The 16,089-nt window shown below is 45.0% G+C and overlaps 1 protein-coding gene across 3 annotated transcripts in view; it reads right to left on the reverse strand.

The window, feature by feature from the left end:
• The window catches only part of LOC111851374 (tetratricopeptide repeat protein 12), a 35,626-nt gene that overhangs the window by 11,153 nt on the left and 8,384 nt on the right, over window positions 1-16,089 (reverse strand). For 2 of the 3 annotated variants that reach the window (XM_072701225.1, XM_072701227.1), the window contains exons 12-19: window positions 5,074-5,143; window positions 4,238-4,326; window positions 3,458-3,626; window positions 3,072-3,164; window positions 2,127-2,190; window positions 1,890-2,024; window positions 1,567-1,659; window positions 1,207-1,278 (exon numbers count right to left, since the gene is read on the reverse strand). In XM_072701225.1, coding sequence (XP_072557326.1) covers window positions 1,207-1,278; window positions 1,567-1,659; window positions 1,890-2,024; window positions 2,127-2,190; window positions 3,072-3,164; window positions 3,458-3,626; window positions 4,238-4,326; window positions 5,074-5,143 — 785 coding nt within the window. The remainder of the gene's footprint in view (window positions 1-1,206; window positions 1,279-1,566; window positions 1,660-1,889; window positions 2,025-2,126; window positions 2,191-3,071; window positions 3,165-3,457; window positions 3,627-4,237; window positions 4,327-5,073; window positions 5,144-16,089) is intronic. The other variant, XM_072701226.1, reaches the window with a different exon arrangement.

Raw genomic sequence — 16,089 nt, forward strand, 5'->3', positions numbered from 1 at the left:
CACCAGAGCACCGAAGGCCGCAGTTTGATGATCGATTTTATAATCATATGGTCGGATCTGCATCCGTATGTTTTGGACACTCGGGTGAAGAGAGGAGCTGAGCTGTCAGTTGATCGCCACCTTGTGGTGAGGTGGATCCGGATAGGCCTCATAGACCCAAACTCATAGTGAGGGTGAGCTGGGAGCGTCTGGTGGAGGACCCTGTCTGGGAGATCTTCAACTCGCACCTCCAGCAGAATTTCTCTTCTCTCCCGAGGGAGTCAGGGGACATGAAGCCTGAACGGGCCATGTTCCAGGACTCCATTGCTGAGGTGGCGGTGTTGAGGTGCGAGGTGTTGAGGCCATGGTTCTTGACCGGAAAAGGGTGGTTTGCCCTCTCCTGGTGGGGGGTGAGTTATTGCCTCTAGGGGAAGAGTTCAAGTATGTCGTGGTCTTGTTCATGAGTGAGAGAACAAGGGAGCAGGAGATCGACAGACAGATCAGTGCAGTGTCGGCAGTAATGCGGACGCTGTACTGTTCTGTTTTGGTGATAAGGGAGCTGAGCCGGAAGGCAAAACTCTCAATTTACCGGTCGATCTATGTTCTTAGCCTCACCTATAGTCATGAGCTCTGGGTAGTAACCGAAGGAATGAGATCGCGGATACAAGCAGCTGAAATTAGTCTCTTCTGCAGCATGGCTGGGTTCAGCCTTAGAGATGAGGGAGAGGTGAGGTGAGGAGCTCAGACATTCGGGAGGGGATTAAAGGAGAGCCTCTGCTCCTCCACATTGAAAGGAACCAGTTGCGGTTTTCAGGCATCTACAGTATCATGGATGCCTCCTGGATGGCTCCCTGGGGAGGTGTTTCAGGCACTTCCAACTGGGACGAGACCCTGGGGCAGACCCAGGACACGCTGGAGAGATTATGTCTCTCGACTGGCCTGGGAATGCCTTGGGATTCCCTCGGTGGAGCTGGAGGAGGTGGCTGGTGACCCGACCCCAGATAAGCAGCAGAAAATGGATGGATGGATGTTTATGAAGGGTTTTCTCTAAACAACTATCATCTGTATTAATAATGCACTGCAAATGCCAGTACCTCGGCCTACCAGCGGATAGCTGTGGATATCACTGTTAGAGTATCTTTATTTACAATCGGCTCTGGGATTTGCGGCCACAAGATGTTTGCTAAGGAGGCCCCTAAGCACCCCCACCCAGCCCCCCCAACTCACCGTGATAATACTACCTTCAGGATCATTCAACAGACGCAGGCACACACGTCCTGCGCGGACGGCAAACTCCTGCTGAATAGGGAAAAAAAAAAACACAGGCCTGGTTTGGATATGCGAGTGTCCAAGCATAGCGGAAAAGAGAATTCCATCAGTCAAGGAAGTGAGGAAGGAACGGGGGCTGTATTTGGGGGTGGGGCTGGAGACAGATTCAGCAAAGGGGAGGAAACAAAGGATGGACATTCTGATGTTAGGACAAACAAATGTGTTAATGGTGTATTTCAGTTCTGAGCCAGACACTGAAGGGGAACAGTGGCTGTGCTCACAGGGGCTGGCCAGTGTGCCGAAGTGGTGCTACAGTACCTGTATGGCAGAGGATGCACTGGCAGAGAGCTTCATTATCAGAAGTGACAGTGTGCAGAGAGTTTCCCTGTGTTCAGCGCCACTGGCTTGCTCCTAAAACACAACATTGTTTTTTGAGCTTGCAGTGAAACAGAGAAACATGCTTTTCTGCTGACAGCGCTGCTCACGTGTCAGCTTCAGCTTCAGCTTCAACGCGAAATGTCAGCTGCAAAATATAAACCGCCTTCTACCGATTTCCTTCCGGAAAATGGGTGCGCTTATGTTAAAGTTCACAGTGGCAAATGTTTCCTTCAGAACGCAGTTGTTAATTAGAGGCGAATTACCATGGCAACAGCAAAGGCATCCCAGCATTCCTGGAGACCAGCAGTCTCCTTACAAATGACATCATCAGCTGCCATACTTCCAACAATCAATATGACGCGAGCAAGGCTGTTCTGGTTGGTTGTATTAATATTTCTCTGAAAGTCGATAAGGACAAAATGATGGTATTGTCAATAACAAAGGATGTAATAAGACAAGCATTTCAGCATTAAGTCAAAAACAGCATAAAAATATCTTACCAGTTGGTAAACTAAAGTTGGCACAAATAATTTTGTAAAATTGTCTCTCATCTGAATTTGAAATCTGAAAAAGTAGTGAGAACATCAATACATTAATTCCACATACTATAGACAGATTGCACAAATTAACAGTAATTGATTGAAACAAATAATAACGCAGGGATATCTATTAAAACGTACACTGCCTGTCCAAAAAAAAAGTCGCCATTTGAATTGGCCTTTAGCTTTGATTATGGCGCATATTTGTCATGGCATTGTTTCCACAGGCTTATGCAACATCTCATCCTTTATTTTCATCCAGATTTGCATTCATTTCTCACCGAGATCCTGTATTGACAAGTGAGTTGAACCTCCATAAAGCGTCCTTCATCACATCCCAGAGACCATCAATGAGGTTAAGGTCACAACTCTGTGGTGACCAAGTCATGCGTGAAAATTATTCCTCATGCTCCCTGAACCATCTTGGACAATTTGAACCCATTGAATCTTGGCATTCTTGTCCTGGAATATGCCCATGCCAACAGGGAAGAGAAAATCCATTGATGATGGATGGAGGTGTAACCTGGCCATTCAGTAGATTCAGGTACTCAGCTGACTTTACTTTATTGCTGCATAACATTGCAGGACTGTAATAATGATCTATAGTCATTGGCTTTTAAGTATTTGCTGATATAAATTCAAATGGCGACTTTTTTTTTGGATGGGCAGTGTATATAAAACTCAATGGATAGTGACATAAAGGCGAGAAAATCCAATATCAGTCTCAAACACTTCATGACGGCAGATGTCTGGAAACATTCTTACAAAGAGGACTCCATCACCGTCATTCTGAGATATTGAGTTCCTGGGGTCTGTGTTTAAATGCTCAATCCAGTAAGGACTCAAGATATAAGCACAAAGTGAACATCAGCACTGCTCATGGCCAGACCCGGGGGAATCGCCCACCTGCGTTCCACCGCCAGGCCCTGCAGCACCTCGAGAGCCTTGGCTTCCAAGCTGGGGAGGGCTGACAGGCATGTCCACAAGTTCTCCACCAACCTGTCATCAACCATAACATCTCGTCATATCTGATTCTGGGTCAGCATAACACAGCTCACTGTATCAGTCAGAGTGACCCTGACATCTCGTCATATCTGATTCCGGGTCAGTGTAAACATAGGGGCTGATGTTAGAGTCAGAGAGACTGTTCAGATATCAAAATCAGAGTCAGTCTATCAGCTCATTATAATCGAGTCAGTGTCAGGGCCTCGGCTCTTATCAGAGTCAGTGTCTCTATCCAGATCCTGCTGTTAAGGCTGCCATAAGGCTGTCTAATATGAGGTCTCCCTTACTTGTGCAGATTGAGGTGTGCGATGGTCAGATGCCTCCCATGCTGAGTATGAATGTACAGCTGCAGCAGAGCCAGGCACTCTGTCTGTACTGTAGCATTTCCTGATGCTAACAGATCCACAATGCACCTTCCGCTGCTCGGACGATCTATTAGCACTTGTTGGTTTTCTTCTAAAAAAGGAAAAAATAAAGCAGTTCTAAAGAGACAGAGAGCAATAGCTAGAGTTGAAAGGTTATTCTGTCCAAGCAGACGCAGGAAGGATTCAATGATAACATATATGTGTGGACTGTAAGGCATGTCATTTTGTGGACAAGAGAATTATAAATTATTCAGTCCCTGTTCATGCATATTTCACAAAAACATGGAGATGGAAACTGAATTTGTTTTGCGCTACATACAATGTTCCTGGGACGCTGATTTCTGCCTGATTCTTTATCAGAGCTGCTAAAGTTAGCAGTCAGATATCTGCTGCTTAGGACTGCTCCTGACGAGTGCGTGGGGATTACATTTCCTAGGTAACAGGAGTCCAGAATGTTACCATAGAGGAGGTTGCCTCGAGGCATATGCACGTCAGTGGGATGCACCAAACAGGCCGAGGGAAGCGGACCGACCTGACAGACAGGTGCGACTGATATGCAACGAAGCACAGCGGATCTTGCATGGGATTTTATGCCTCATTGGTGCCCTAATCCTTAAGGCCTCAAAGGCACCACGTGAGTTGGGAAAAAGTGGAAAACGAGGGGACCAGCAACCGGAATCGGAAATGCGGGTTCATACACACCGTTGTCCTGGCAGACCCTCCTCCACAGCCTCAGCACGGAAACACGGAGCTGAGCAGTGAAAGCCCCCCCTGCATCCTGAGAGAGACAGCTGAGGGGGACAGGACTCATCACTTCACACAAGAGCAGGGTTCTATTAAAACCTTCCCTGCCGTAAGAGCACAAAATCTGCCAAAACGCTCTGCTAAAAAGCAGCAGTGTCCTTTTGAAGAATTAGAGCACAAATAACAGATGAAAGAAAGCATTTAAAATCATATTTCAGGACAATCTGCCACAAATTAAATGTTCCAATTTTTTTACAATGACTGGGCCTTCCTGGATTTATATCTGAGTCAAAATGTAAGTCAATAAAATAACGTTGCACCAGTTTCCCGGTTTAATCTTTAAAATAAACTGATGTCATTTGTTCCTCATTCGAGGAGGACCTCAGCAAGCACATTTCACAGCTTATCGAGAGCCTTGCGGCTTCATTTTTATGGGACTAACACTGAGGGAGAGACGACGACTGGCGATATTTAACCACACCAGCAGTAAGAGCTCCATACACATACAGTATCTCTGAAAGAAGTACTGCTACCTTATGAGGTAAAATAATTGGGGACAGGAGTATTAATTAAGATAAGCAAAAACAACCAACTTCATGACACATTGCTTTAGATTCAGATTTGATTGTGGTTTTATTCACTCAATTCTGGTACGAAATTTCATGCTGCTAGATGCTTTCTGACACAGAGACCCCCTCTGCTAAGAACGGTACATTGTTCACATGTTTTATTCGTCCGACTGTCAGGATTGGACTTATCTGGGCCTGTCAAGGCGCTCTCAGCGGTCCCCTTACCTCCTTACAGTGCCATTGTTGTCGACAACACTGAAGCCATTGTGAAGCCGGAACAGTGTCTGTCCTGTGCCTGTGAGGGACACGAGTATGAGGGTAAGGCGTCGACAAACGCGCATCACCGCGGGAAGATAGCAGCGGCTCGTCGAGGCTGCGTCTACTGTCAAGGTCAGCTGGAGAGAGCGCGCCCAGTGAGTCGGCACTGCCCTGGTGCCCTCCACATGATGGGACGGCACTCTGCGAGACACTGAGTCAGTCAGCAGCCCAGCCTCAGTATCCTGGGCGTGTTCCAGACACAGGAGGACAGAGGCTAAATAACACGGACAAATTGATCCTATGACCCAGCGGCTGACCCTCCCCTGCAGGAGCACATTCTTAGGACAGTAATTGATAAATTCTTCTAATTAATTCTGTCTACATCGATTTTTATGGAGTACTCTCGTTAATGCAGTAAACATGGGGATTTTCAATGCGTGGGTAATGAATACAGGAGAGAATACGAAAACCCATAAACCCAATGCAACAGCGCATTAACGAGCGAAACAGAGACACGAAAACAATACGGAGAGAGAATGCAGTCTGCTACCGTGCATGCTATAAAAGTATGGCCAATCAGAACCAGAACACTGCCGAAACAAACCAATGCACCTAGACCCCTATCACTTATGAATGCACAATATGAATACTTCTAAAAGACAGGTCAGATGTTCTGAGACATCACGGGCTACAGCCCCATTGGAAGATGTGTAAAATGTAAATGAAATAGAATGCAATGATTTACAAATCATATAAACCCATGGGTAACTGAAAACAGAACAAAGACAACATACCAAATGTTGAAACTGAAATGCTATTGTTTTGTCACAAATATATGCTCAAAAGTTTGGACAGGGGCATGTTTACCACTGTGTTGCATCACCTCTTCTTTTAATAACACTCTGTAAATGTTTGGGAACTAAGGAAGCCAGTTGCTGAAAGTGAAATGTTGTCCCATTTTTGCCTGATATAGGATTTCACCTGCTCAACCGTTGGGGTTCTCCCTTCTTGTATTTTTCATTTCATGATGACTGCAGGCAGCCCAGTCTAACACCCGGCCTCTTGTACTATGGAGCCATGCAGAATGTGATTTAGCATTGTCTTACAAGGCCATCTCTAAAAAAGATGTCTGAATCGCAGCATATGTTGCTCCAAAACCTGTATATATTGTTCCGCATTTATGGTGCCTTCCTAGAAGTGCAAGCTACTCAAGCCATGGGCACTAATGCTGATAATGGATGCTGGTGTAACCCCAGTTCCACTCACTACGGCGAGTGGTAGGTGTACAGGGACCAGTGTACTAAGTTCGGTGGGAGCAGTGACAAAGGAGCAGTCCCGACCACAGACTTCAGAGAACTTTTTACACCTCACTTTTACTGAGGGAAAAAAAAATAAAAATAAAGAGGGAGGGGAAGAAAAATCAAAATAGATATATATATATATATATACACATACACACCCACCTAAATACATATACAGAAAAAACAATTGTAGTAAAGGTATCTTGCCAAAGGGCACAATGAGTTTACTCCCCTTTTAAATTATATTTCTTCTTTAAATAAAATAGAAATTCCCAAAACCATATGATTACCACTTCTGACCTCCGTACAATATCAATTTCCAACGACAAAAATACAGGGACAGATGTACAAATGACAATTGGAGAAGTAACACAAAACAAAACAAAAGAAAATAAAATAATAGAGGTACACCGATTAATTTCAGTCACCGTTGGTGACCTCAGGTGAAGAAAAAACTTAGCTCAATGTCCAAAGTGGAGTTCACTGGGTGGCTCGCCATCGCAGTTAGGATCTCTGCAGCGCTGAGGCCGAAGGTTCCCAATAAAAAAACCCGACCAATATTTTTAAGTCCTTTTGACAGAACCTGGTTTTCTCTCTCAACACGAAAAGTTGAATAACTTTAAGGCAAGTATTAATGATTTCTTTTTTCTTTCTTTCTTTCTTTTTTTTTTTTATTTTGCGTCCCGTTCTTTTTTTTTCCTTTCCCCAACTCCTATCACTCTGCCAACATGGCTTCTTTATCACGGAAAAAAAAACCTCCTTGCTTAGACCAGACCACCTCTGATTGGCCCAGTCATCCCTACATTTTATTTCAGCATTTTATACCATTTCCCACTCTTAAAGTGATATGTCAGTCCCCAACACAGATAAAAAACAAAATGTATATTAAAAAAATTAAAACTAACTAAAATCAATAAATTTCCCCCTTTCTTTGTATTTTTGGGGTTTTTGCATATATTTTTTTCCTCTCTGCCCCATTTTAAGCTGGGTTACACTCTCCCCCCCTTAATCAATGCACGTCCCGTTGCATTCCTGATAAAGTAACATATTACACTTCATAAACATTCCCTGGAATTGCTTGTGGTCCCATGGAGTAAGAATCTGTCAGCGAATTGGTCACAGCCGTGCTTAAACTCTGTAATAGTGACTGCACCACAGACACTAAAGGATTTCCTAATTCAGGGTACGTGAGCATTTTTGGTCTGTTTCTGGGCCTAGTTGATCTCCTTGCCATTCCCTCTTCTGTACCAACTACAGTTTCTCTTCGATCCTCGTGTTCAGCTTGTTCATCCATTTCCCTTGATTCTTCCCTCAAAACACCCGGTGAGCTATCATCCCTTTGCGTGGACTCATACTCCCCCTCAAGGCAGGCCAAAGGTTCTGGAGATGAGTCAACTGCGTTAGTAGAACTGCATGGAATACCTAAATCATCTGGTATTTGTTCGTCACATAGTTCTCCTATTGCAGAGTTGTCTATTATAGTCTGAGGGATACCGGAGCCGGTTGCAGCTATATCACTATCCTCCTGCTGAACTGAAAAGTGTGGATTGTGAGGTGACCGACTCACACGATCAAGCCTAACATGATCAGGTGACCTCTTGTTGGTACACATTCTGAAGAACCTTGAAGATGGTGTAATCTGGGGCTCTACATGGTATTCAAGGTAGCCATCGTCTGAACTAAACTCTGAGCACTTATCACTAGCATGCATCATCTGACGTGTTACAGGGCGTCTTTTTGGCTGAGGCTTCTCTGTAGAGTTCGATGGTAAAAATCCACAGGGCAACAGAAGATCTCTATGCAATGTGCGCAGAGGACCATCCTTGCCTTCCGGCCTCACGGTATACACGGGCAGATCTCCGGCTCGACCAGCAACAACGTATACAGATGACTCCCACTTGTCCGCCAATTTGTGCTTTCCTCTCAATCGTACATTTCTAACTAACACACGGTCCCCAACATCCAGCATGGACTCTGTGACATGCCTGTCAAAACGGAGCTTGTTTTTCCTTGCAACTTTAGCAGTTTTCATCGAAGCTAGTTTATAACTCTCCTCAAGATGTTTTTTTAGATTCTGGACGTACTGAGAATGGGACTTCAACTGAGCTTTATTCAGTGGTACGTTAAATACAAGGTCTATTGGCAATCGGGGCTGCCGTCCAAACATTAATTCATACGGAGTGAAGCCTGTAGTGTCATGCTTGGTACAATTGTAAGCATGTACTAGCGGCTTTACAAAATCACGCCAGTGTGTCTTCTCTGGATCTTTAAGGGTACCTAGCATGCTTAAGAGGGTCCTGTTGAACCGCTCAACCGGGTTTCCCCTAGGATGGTATGGCGTAGTCCGGACCTTATGAATTCCAGCCAGTAGGCATAATTCCTTAATAGTTTTGGACTCAAAATCTGTACCCTGATCGCTATGTAACTTTTCAGGAAACCCATAATGAACAATAAAGTTCTCCCAAAGGCACTTGGCAACTGTTCTGGCCTTCTGATTAGGTGTAGGGATGGCCACAGCATATTTCGTAAAAAAATCAGTTATGACCAAGATATCCTTTGTGTTACTACGGTCAGGCTCCAAGGACAAGAAGTCCATACAAACCAGCTCAAGAGGTCTGGTAGCTTGGATGTTAACCAAGGGGGCAGCCTTTTGTGGCATTGCTTTCCTACGGACACATCGATCACAGGTCTTGATTTTTTGCTCAACATCAGCGGCCATCCTAGGCCAGTAAAACCTGGACCGTACAAGATCTAGGGTGCGATCGACTCCTAAATGGCCCATTTCATCATGTAATTTGGACATGACGGTACTTCGCAGTTCCTCCGGTAAGACCAGCTGATGTTGAGTTTCGCCTTTGTCTTGCCTCCTTCTGTAAAGAATTCCATCCTTCAGTTCCAGCTTGTTCCACTCTCGAAGCATAAGGGGTAGATCAGGTAGTTCCTTTCGTAGGGTTGGAGGGGGCATCTGTTCTGTCTCCTTCTGGAAGATAACTTCCCTGATGGTTGAATCAGCCCTTTGCTTCTCTTTCAACTCATCAGTGGATAACGTAGGAGCTAACTCTATACCTCCAAATGAGACTTCAACCTCAAAACTGTCAGGAATAGCTTCTGGGTGCGTAGCAAGCGACTCCACCAACGGGATTTCAACACTTTGCTGCCCACTATTCAATGCCCGAGTAACAAGATGTTTCTCACAGATGGCTCTAACTACATTATCAGTGATCAGGGTATCAGCTTCTGACAGGTGGCTTCTTGTGAACTGATCAATGCGCTCTCGTTCTTTCTGTGAAATAAGGTCATCAATAAGTTTCCCATGGGGACGTCGAGATAAACCATCTGCATCTAGGTTGCGCTTCCCCGACCTATACTGCAGTCTAAAGGTAAATGTCGACAGGGCGGACAGCCACCTGTAGCCGGTTGCATCCAGCTTTGCAGACGTTAATATGTATGTCAAAGGGTTGCTGTCAGTCACCACAGTGAAGGAACTCCCATATAGGTAGTCATTGAACTTCTCCGTTACTGCCCATTTTAATGCGAGAAATTCTAACTTATGAGCTGGATAACAGGACTCACTTTTGGTTAACCCTCGACTGGCAAACGCTATTACTCGCATCTGTCCCTCCTGCTCCTGGTAAAGAGCTGCACCCAACCCTGTAGTACTTGCATCTGTGTGCAGTACATAGGGCAGCCTGGGGTCAGAGAAACCAAGCACAGGAGCCAAGGTCAACTTGGCAATGATTGCACCAAAAGCCTGTTGACAGTCATCAGTCCAACGGGCCCCAAAAGGTTCTTTGAAGTTAAAGTATGTGGCACTTTTCACCTTTGCCATTTTATTCCTTCTAACTGGGGGGTAACCTGCCGTCAAGTCAGTTAAAGGTTTCACAATTTTAGAATAGTTTTCAATAAACCTCCTATAATAGCCAGAGAACCCAAGGAATGAACGTAACTCTTTCAAAGTTTTGGGAACTGGCCAACTTTTTAGAGCCTCAATTTTTTCTGGATCAGTCTCTACACCATTTTCAGAAACAATATGCCCCAAGTACCTCACTGAAGTCTGGAAAAACCTGCATTTTTCCAGTGAAAGCTTAAGCCCATACTCTTTTAACCTATGCAGAACAAGCAGCAGTCGGGCTTCGTGCTCCTCCAAAGTCTGAGAAAACACAATGATGTCATCTAAAAACACAAGCACTTCCTTCAGATTAATGCTAGCCATGCACTTTTCCATCAATCGTTGGAAGGAACTAGGCGCATTAGTGATGCCCTGAGGCATCCTGTTGAATTCCCAGAAGCCTAACGGACAAACAAATGCCGTTTTATGTTTGTCAGCTTCGTCAACCTCAATCTGGTAATACCCCGACTTGAGGTCCAGCACAGAAAACCATTTGGAGCCGGTGAGTGCAGAGAAGGTTTCTTCCAAGTTGGGAAGTGCATAAGCATCTTTGATGGTCTGCAGGTTGAGTTTTCTGTAATCGATACACAGTCGGACATCGCCATTTTTCTTCCGTGCCACTACAATAGGTGATGCGAAAGGAGACTCTGATTCTCGAATAACTCCAGCTTCGAGTAATTCCTGCAAGTGCCTGCGGACTGCATCCAAATCTTGTGGGTGGATGGGACGGGCTCTTTGTTTGAAAGGTGTCTGATCATGTAATTTAATTTTATGTTGTACTTTATCTGTCCGCCCAAAATCCAAATCATGCTGAGCAAATACCTCTGGCATACTACTCAACTTCTGAATTATCCTCTCTTTCCATTCCGGGGGCAAGGGGGAATCAGCAAAATTAAAAGCTGAACCTCCAACAGAAGTCCGTGAGCTATCGACTGGGTTGGTCCTACTGGGAATCACTTGCTGCAATGCATGCAACTTAGCAACAATGCTCCTAGGTTGAATGGTCACATCATGCTTTGTCTCATTAATCAGCAATACAGGGAGTTTCTGGGGTGCCTTACCGTGCAAGGTCAGGAGACAATTTGGAACTACAATTCCACTTGGCAGGGATGATGCCGAAGGAGATTCAAGTATGACAGACTGAACTACACTGAGGTTGTGAGCCCTGACTGATCCTTCCAAGACCCTCTTCTGGCCAGCAGGAATAACTTGTGGCTCCCTTCCTGACAGGTGCACATGTCCTATGTCACTGCATTCATTTTGTCTATGCCTAAGTTCAAGGGTTTTCAGGACTGTTTTGTAGCCACCCTGCCATGACATATGTTGATTCTGCCCTGTCTTCATGTGATTCCTGTACACTAAATCAAGGGTATTTGTACCTATCAGTATAGTGGGCTGATGAGAAGCTTGAATATCTGGGACAACAAGGGCAATGGTAGTGACTTCTACCTCGGCCCCTAGGAACTCTTTTGGAAAAGTGATAACCACCTCAATGTAACCTAAGTAAGGTACAGTTAGGCCATTTGCTGCTTCAACTTCTAGTAAGTTGTGCAGAGGCTTGATCGTAATGCCTGAAAGGTTTTGCTCATAAAAAGACTGCGGTACGGTGGAAACCTGAGACCCTGTGTCCAGCAGACATTGACACAGCTTCCCAGCGATGAGTACTTCAACTGTGCACTTTGCTCCTATTAGGCCCTTCGGCAGACCAACAGGGTATGGGATTGTATTGCCAAGCCAGTGATGCACATGCCGCTTAATGATTCTGGGACGACTCTGAAATTTCCCAGCCCTTGTTTGTCCCATAACAGGGGCTGACACTAATTTAAAGGACTTGTTCCCTTGGGGCTATGATGGGCTTCCCAGGCTTTCTGCCTCTCATTCAGTTTCTTCCTCTTTGAAGCTACTAGGGCTGGGTTGGGGTCATTACTACAACTAGCTGCAATGTGCCCATCTTCGCCACACTGAAAGCAGTACCAGGGTTTTGGCTTCTGACTCAATGACTGTAAAGCCTTAGAGGAGACTGTGGCTGATTTAGTGTCCTCAGTCTGGCCATCACCTTTCCTGCCTGTCTTATGCTTCTGTGGCTTGGCAGTGTCTAACAATTGACTCTTAAGCTCAGATATTTCTCGTCTCAGCTCTTCAGTGATATCCCCAGGTATCCTTTTTGATGGCAACTGACACTTTCTCAGTTCAGCAACCTGGGCCCTGAGTTCAACAACTTGCTTCTGCAATTGAGCTACACCTTCCACCTGCAATGACCCACTCGGCTTATGCTCACCCTGACATACAGTTTGGCAGTGGGAGGTGGCTCTCGGCTTGGACACTCCTAAATGCATTTTCATCCTAATATCCTTTGCAGCTTGCCTATCCTCCTCTATACGCAACTGCAAAAGCAGTTCGGCGAAGGGAGGTGGTTTTTCTTTTTTTTGCTCAAGCTGCAGAACGGAGATCAATGTGTTGTCCCAACACCCACGACAAAACTGCCTCAATAAATGCTGGTCAGCCTTATCACCAGAGATGCTGCCACCCTTCACAGCCTTACTCAACGCTACCTGTAGGCGCTGACAATACAGGGATGGCTTCTCTCCCACATTCTGCACAGTGTTCAGAAACCTGGAAAAGAGTTCATCCCCGTCCTCCACCGTGCCGAAAGCAGAATCAAGGATATTGAGGTAAGCAGCAGGTAAGGCTTGGGGTCCTAGAGGCTTGATAACATCTGATGCGGGGGAAAGTAAACTGTCAAGAATCCTCCGTGACCGTTGTAGGTCAGACAGAGTTGGATCTTGCATGAGGAGCTCGACACTGGTTCGCCATGTCTCATAGTCAGCTTCATTGCTTGGGCGAGGCCCTCTACCAGAGAAAACTCTGAGCCTTAGAGGTGCATGCATTTGCGATCCCCCTCCTTCATTTTTCACAATGTGCTCTACAATAACGCGTTGAATCTCAGGGGGATTAATGTCACTTACTGAAATCATAGGGGGACATCTGTTCTTTGCAGACAGCTTTGCAGCAGAGGGTTCCTCATTTCTTATCTTTTTCAAGCCCACTTCTCTGGACTGAGAGGGTTCAGTCTCCACTGTCATCTCACTACTGGGCACGGGGACAGATTCACGTTGACCTTGCGGACGAGACTGCATTATGGTTTCATCCGGAACAGCATCCGGCTGGGATGCGAAAATTTCGCTGCACCTCGCTAACTCCTCCTTCAAAACATCATCAAACGACCTTCCACTCATCCTAGCAATCCTCTGTAGTCTAACTAAATAGTCCTCTGTAGCATTACCAGCTGCGGTTGGTAGGTACACTTTTGAGAGTGCCCTTAACTTAAACGTTACACCAGGCTTGCTGGGACTTTCAAAGGTTAGAGGTAGCAATGACTCAAGAATCTTCAGTGCAAGGCCACTATCATACTCAGCTATCACATTTTTGTGGAACTCTGATTTAGGGTTGTCCACACGTATGACTCTTAACACTGTGCCATATTTGCTCAAGAAGTCAACTAGTTCACTATCAATTTCAGTGTCTGTGATGCCACTAACAAGAACCGAATTAGGGACCTTAATGTTCTCAGTATCTACTATCTCCATATTGATCAGGTTTTTTTTTTTTCTTTTCCAATTTGGTAAGTTTCAGCTTGTCTGTGGTAGAGGATGCTTACCCACTGCTCCTGGCTGGCTCGCCAAGTTTACTGTAACCCCAGTTCCACTCACTACGGCGAGTGGTAGGTGTACAGGGACCAGTGTACTAAGTTCGGTGGGAGCAGTGACAAAGGAGCAGTCCCGACCACAGACTTCAGAGAACTTTTTACACCTCACTTTTACTGAGGGAAAAAAAAATAAAAATAAAGAGGGAGGGGAAGAAAAATCAAAATAGATATATATATATATATATACACATACACACCCACCTAAATACATATACAGAAAAAACAATTGTAGTAAAGGTATCTTGCCAAAGGGCACAATGAGTTTACTCCCCTTTTAAATTATATTTCTTCTTTAAATAAAATAGAAATTCCCAAAACCATATGATTACCACTTCTGACCTCCGTACAATATCAATTTCCAACGACAAAAATACAGGGACAGATGTACAAATGACAATTGGAGAAGTAACACAAAACAAAACAAAAGAAAATAAAATAATAGAGGTACACCGATTAATTTCAGTCACCGTTGGTGACCTCAGGTGAAGAAAAAACTTAGCTCAATGTCCAAAGTGGAGTTCACTGGGTGGCTCGCCATCGCAGTTAGGATCTCTGCAGCGCTGAGGCCGAAGGTTCCCAATAAAAAAACCCGACCAATATTTTTAAGTCCTTTTGACAGAACCTGGTTTTCTCTCTCAACACGAAAAGTTGAATAACTTTAAGGCAAGTATTAATGATTTCTTTTTTCTTTCTTTCTTTCTTTTTTTTTTTTATTTTGCGTCCCGTTCTTTTTTTTTCCTTTCCCCAACTCCTATCACTCTGCCAACATGGCTTCTTTATCACGGAAAAAAAAACCTCCTTGCTTAGACCAGACCACCTCTGATTGGCCCAGTCATCCCTACATTTTATTTCAGCATTTTATACCATTTCCCACTCTTAAAGTGATATGTCAGTCCCCAACACAGATAAAAAACAAAATGTATATTAAAAAAATTAAAACTAACTAAAATCAATAAATTTCCCCCTTTCTTTGTATTTTTGGGGTTTTTGCATATATTTTTTTCCTCTCTGCCCCATTTTAAGCTGGGTTACACTGGCCTTTGACCAGTCCTCTGATAAGCTGGATGGTCCCTCTCCTCTTTAGTGTCCATGATTTCCAAAAAGAAATTTTGATTTCTCAGATATTGGTCATAAAACAAAATATTTGTCATAAAATAATACAGTTTTTTAGTTTCAACATTTGATATGTTTTCTTTGTTATATTTTCAATTAAATATGGGTTTATATGATTTGCAAACAATTGCATTCTGTTTTATTTACATTTTCCACAGCGTCCAAACTTTTTCGGAAAGGGAGTTGTATTTCCCAAGCAGTGAAACACATGATGGTGCGTTAGAGTGGCCCTAACCCTACAGTACATCCCCACTCACTGTCAGCCACACCCTCCATCCACACCTACATCCCCACTCACTATCAGCCACACCCTCCATCCACACCTACATCCCCATTCACTGTCAGCCACACCCTCCATCCACACCTACATCCACACTGACTGTCAGCCACACCCTCCATCCACACCTACATCCACACTGACTGTCAGCCACACCCTCCATCCACACCTACATCCCCACTCACTGTCAGCCACACCCACCATCCACACCTACATCCCCATTCACTGTCAGCCACACCCTCCATCCACACCTACATCCCCATTCACTGTCAGCCACACCCTCCATCCACACCTACATCCCCACTGACTGTCAGCCACACCCTCCATCAACACCTACATCCCCACTCACTGTCAGCCACACCCTCCATCCACACCTACATCCCCATTCACTGTCAGCCACACCCTCCATCCACACCTACATCCACACTGACTGTCAGCCACACCTTCCATCCACACCTACATCCCCATTCACTGTCATCCACACCCTCCATCCACACCTACATCCACACTCACTGTCAGCCACACCTTCCATCCACACCTACATCCGCACTCACTGTGAGCCACATCCTCCATCCACACCTACATCCACACTGACTGTCAGCCACACCCTCCATCCACACCTACATCCACACTGACTGTCAGCCACACCTTCCATCCACACCTACATCCGCACTCACTGTGAGCCACACCCTCCATC

The sequence above is a fragment of the Paramormyrops kingsleyae genome, chromosome 17, assembly GCF_048594095.1.
Source record: "Paramormyrops kingsleyae isolate MSU_618 chromosome 17, PKINGS_0.4, whole genome shotgun sequence".
In the NCBI taxonomy this organism is placed as follows: Eukaryota; Metazoa; Chordata; class Actinopteri; order Osteoglossiformes; family Mormyridae; genus Paramormyrops; species Paramormyrops kingsleyae.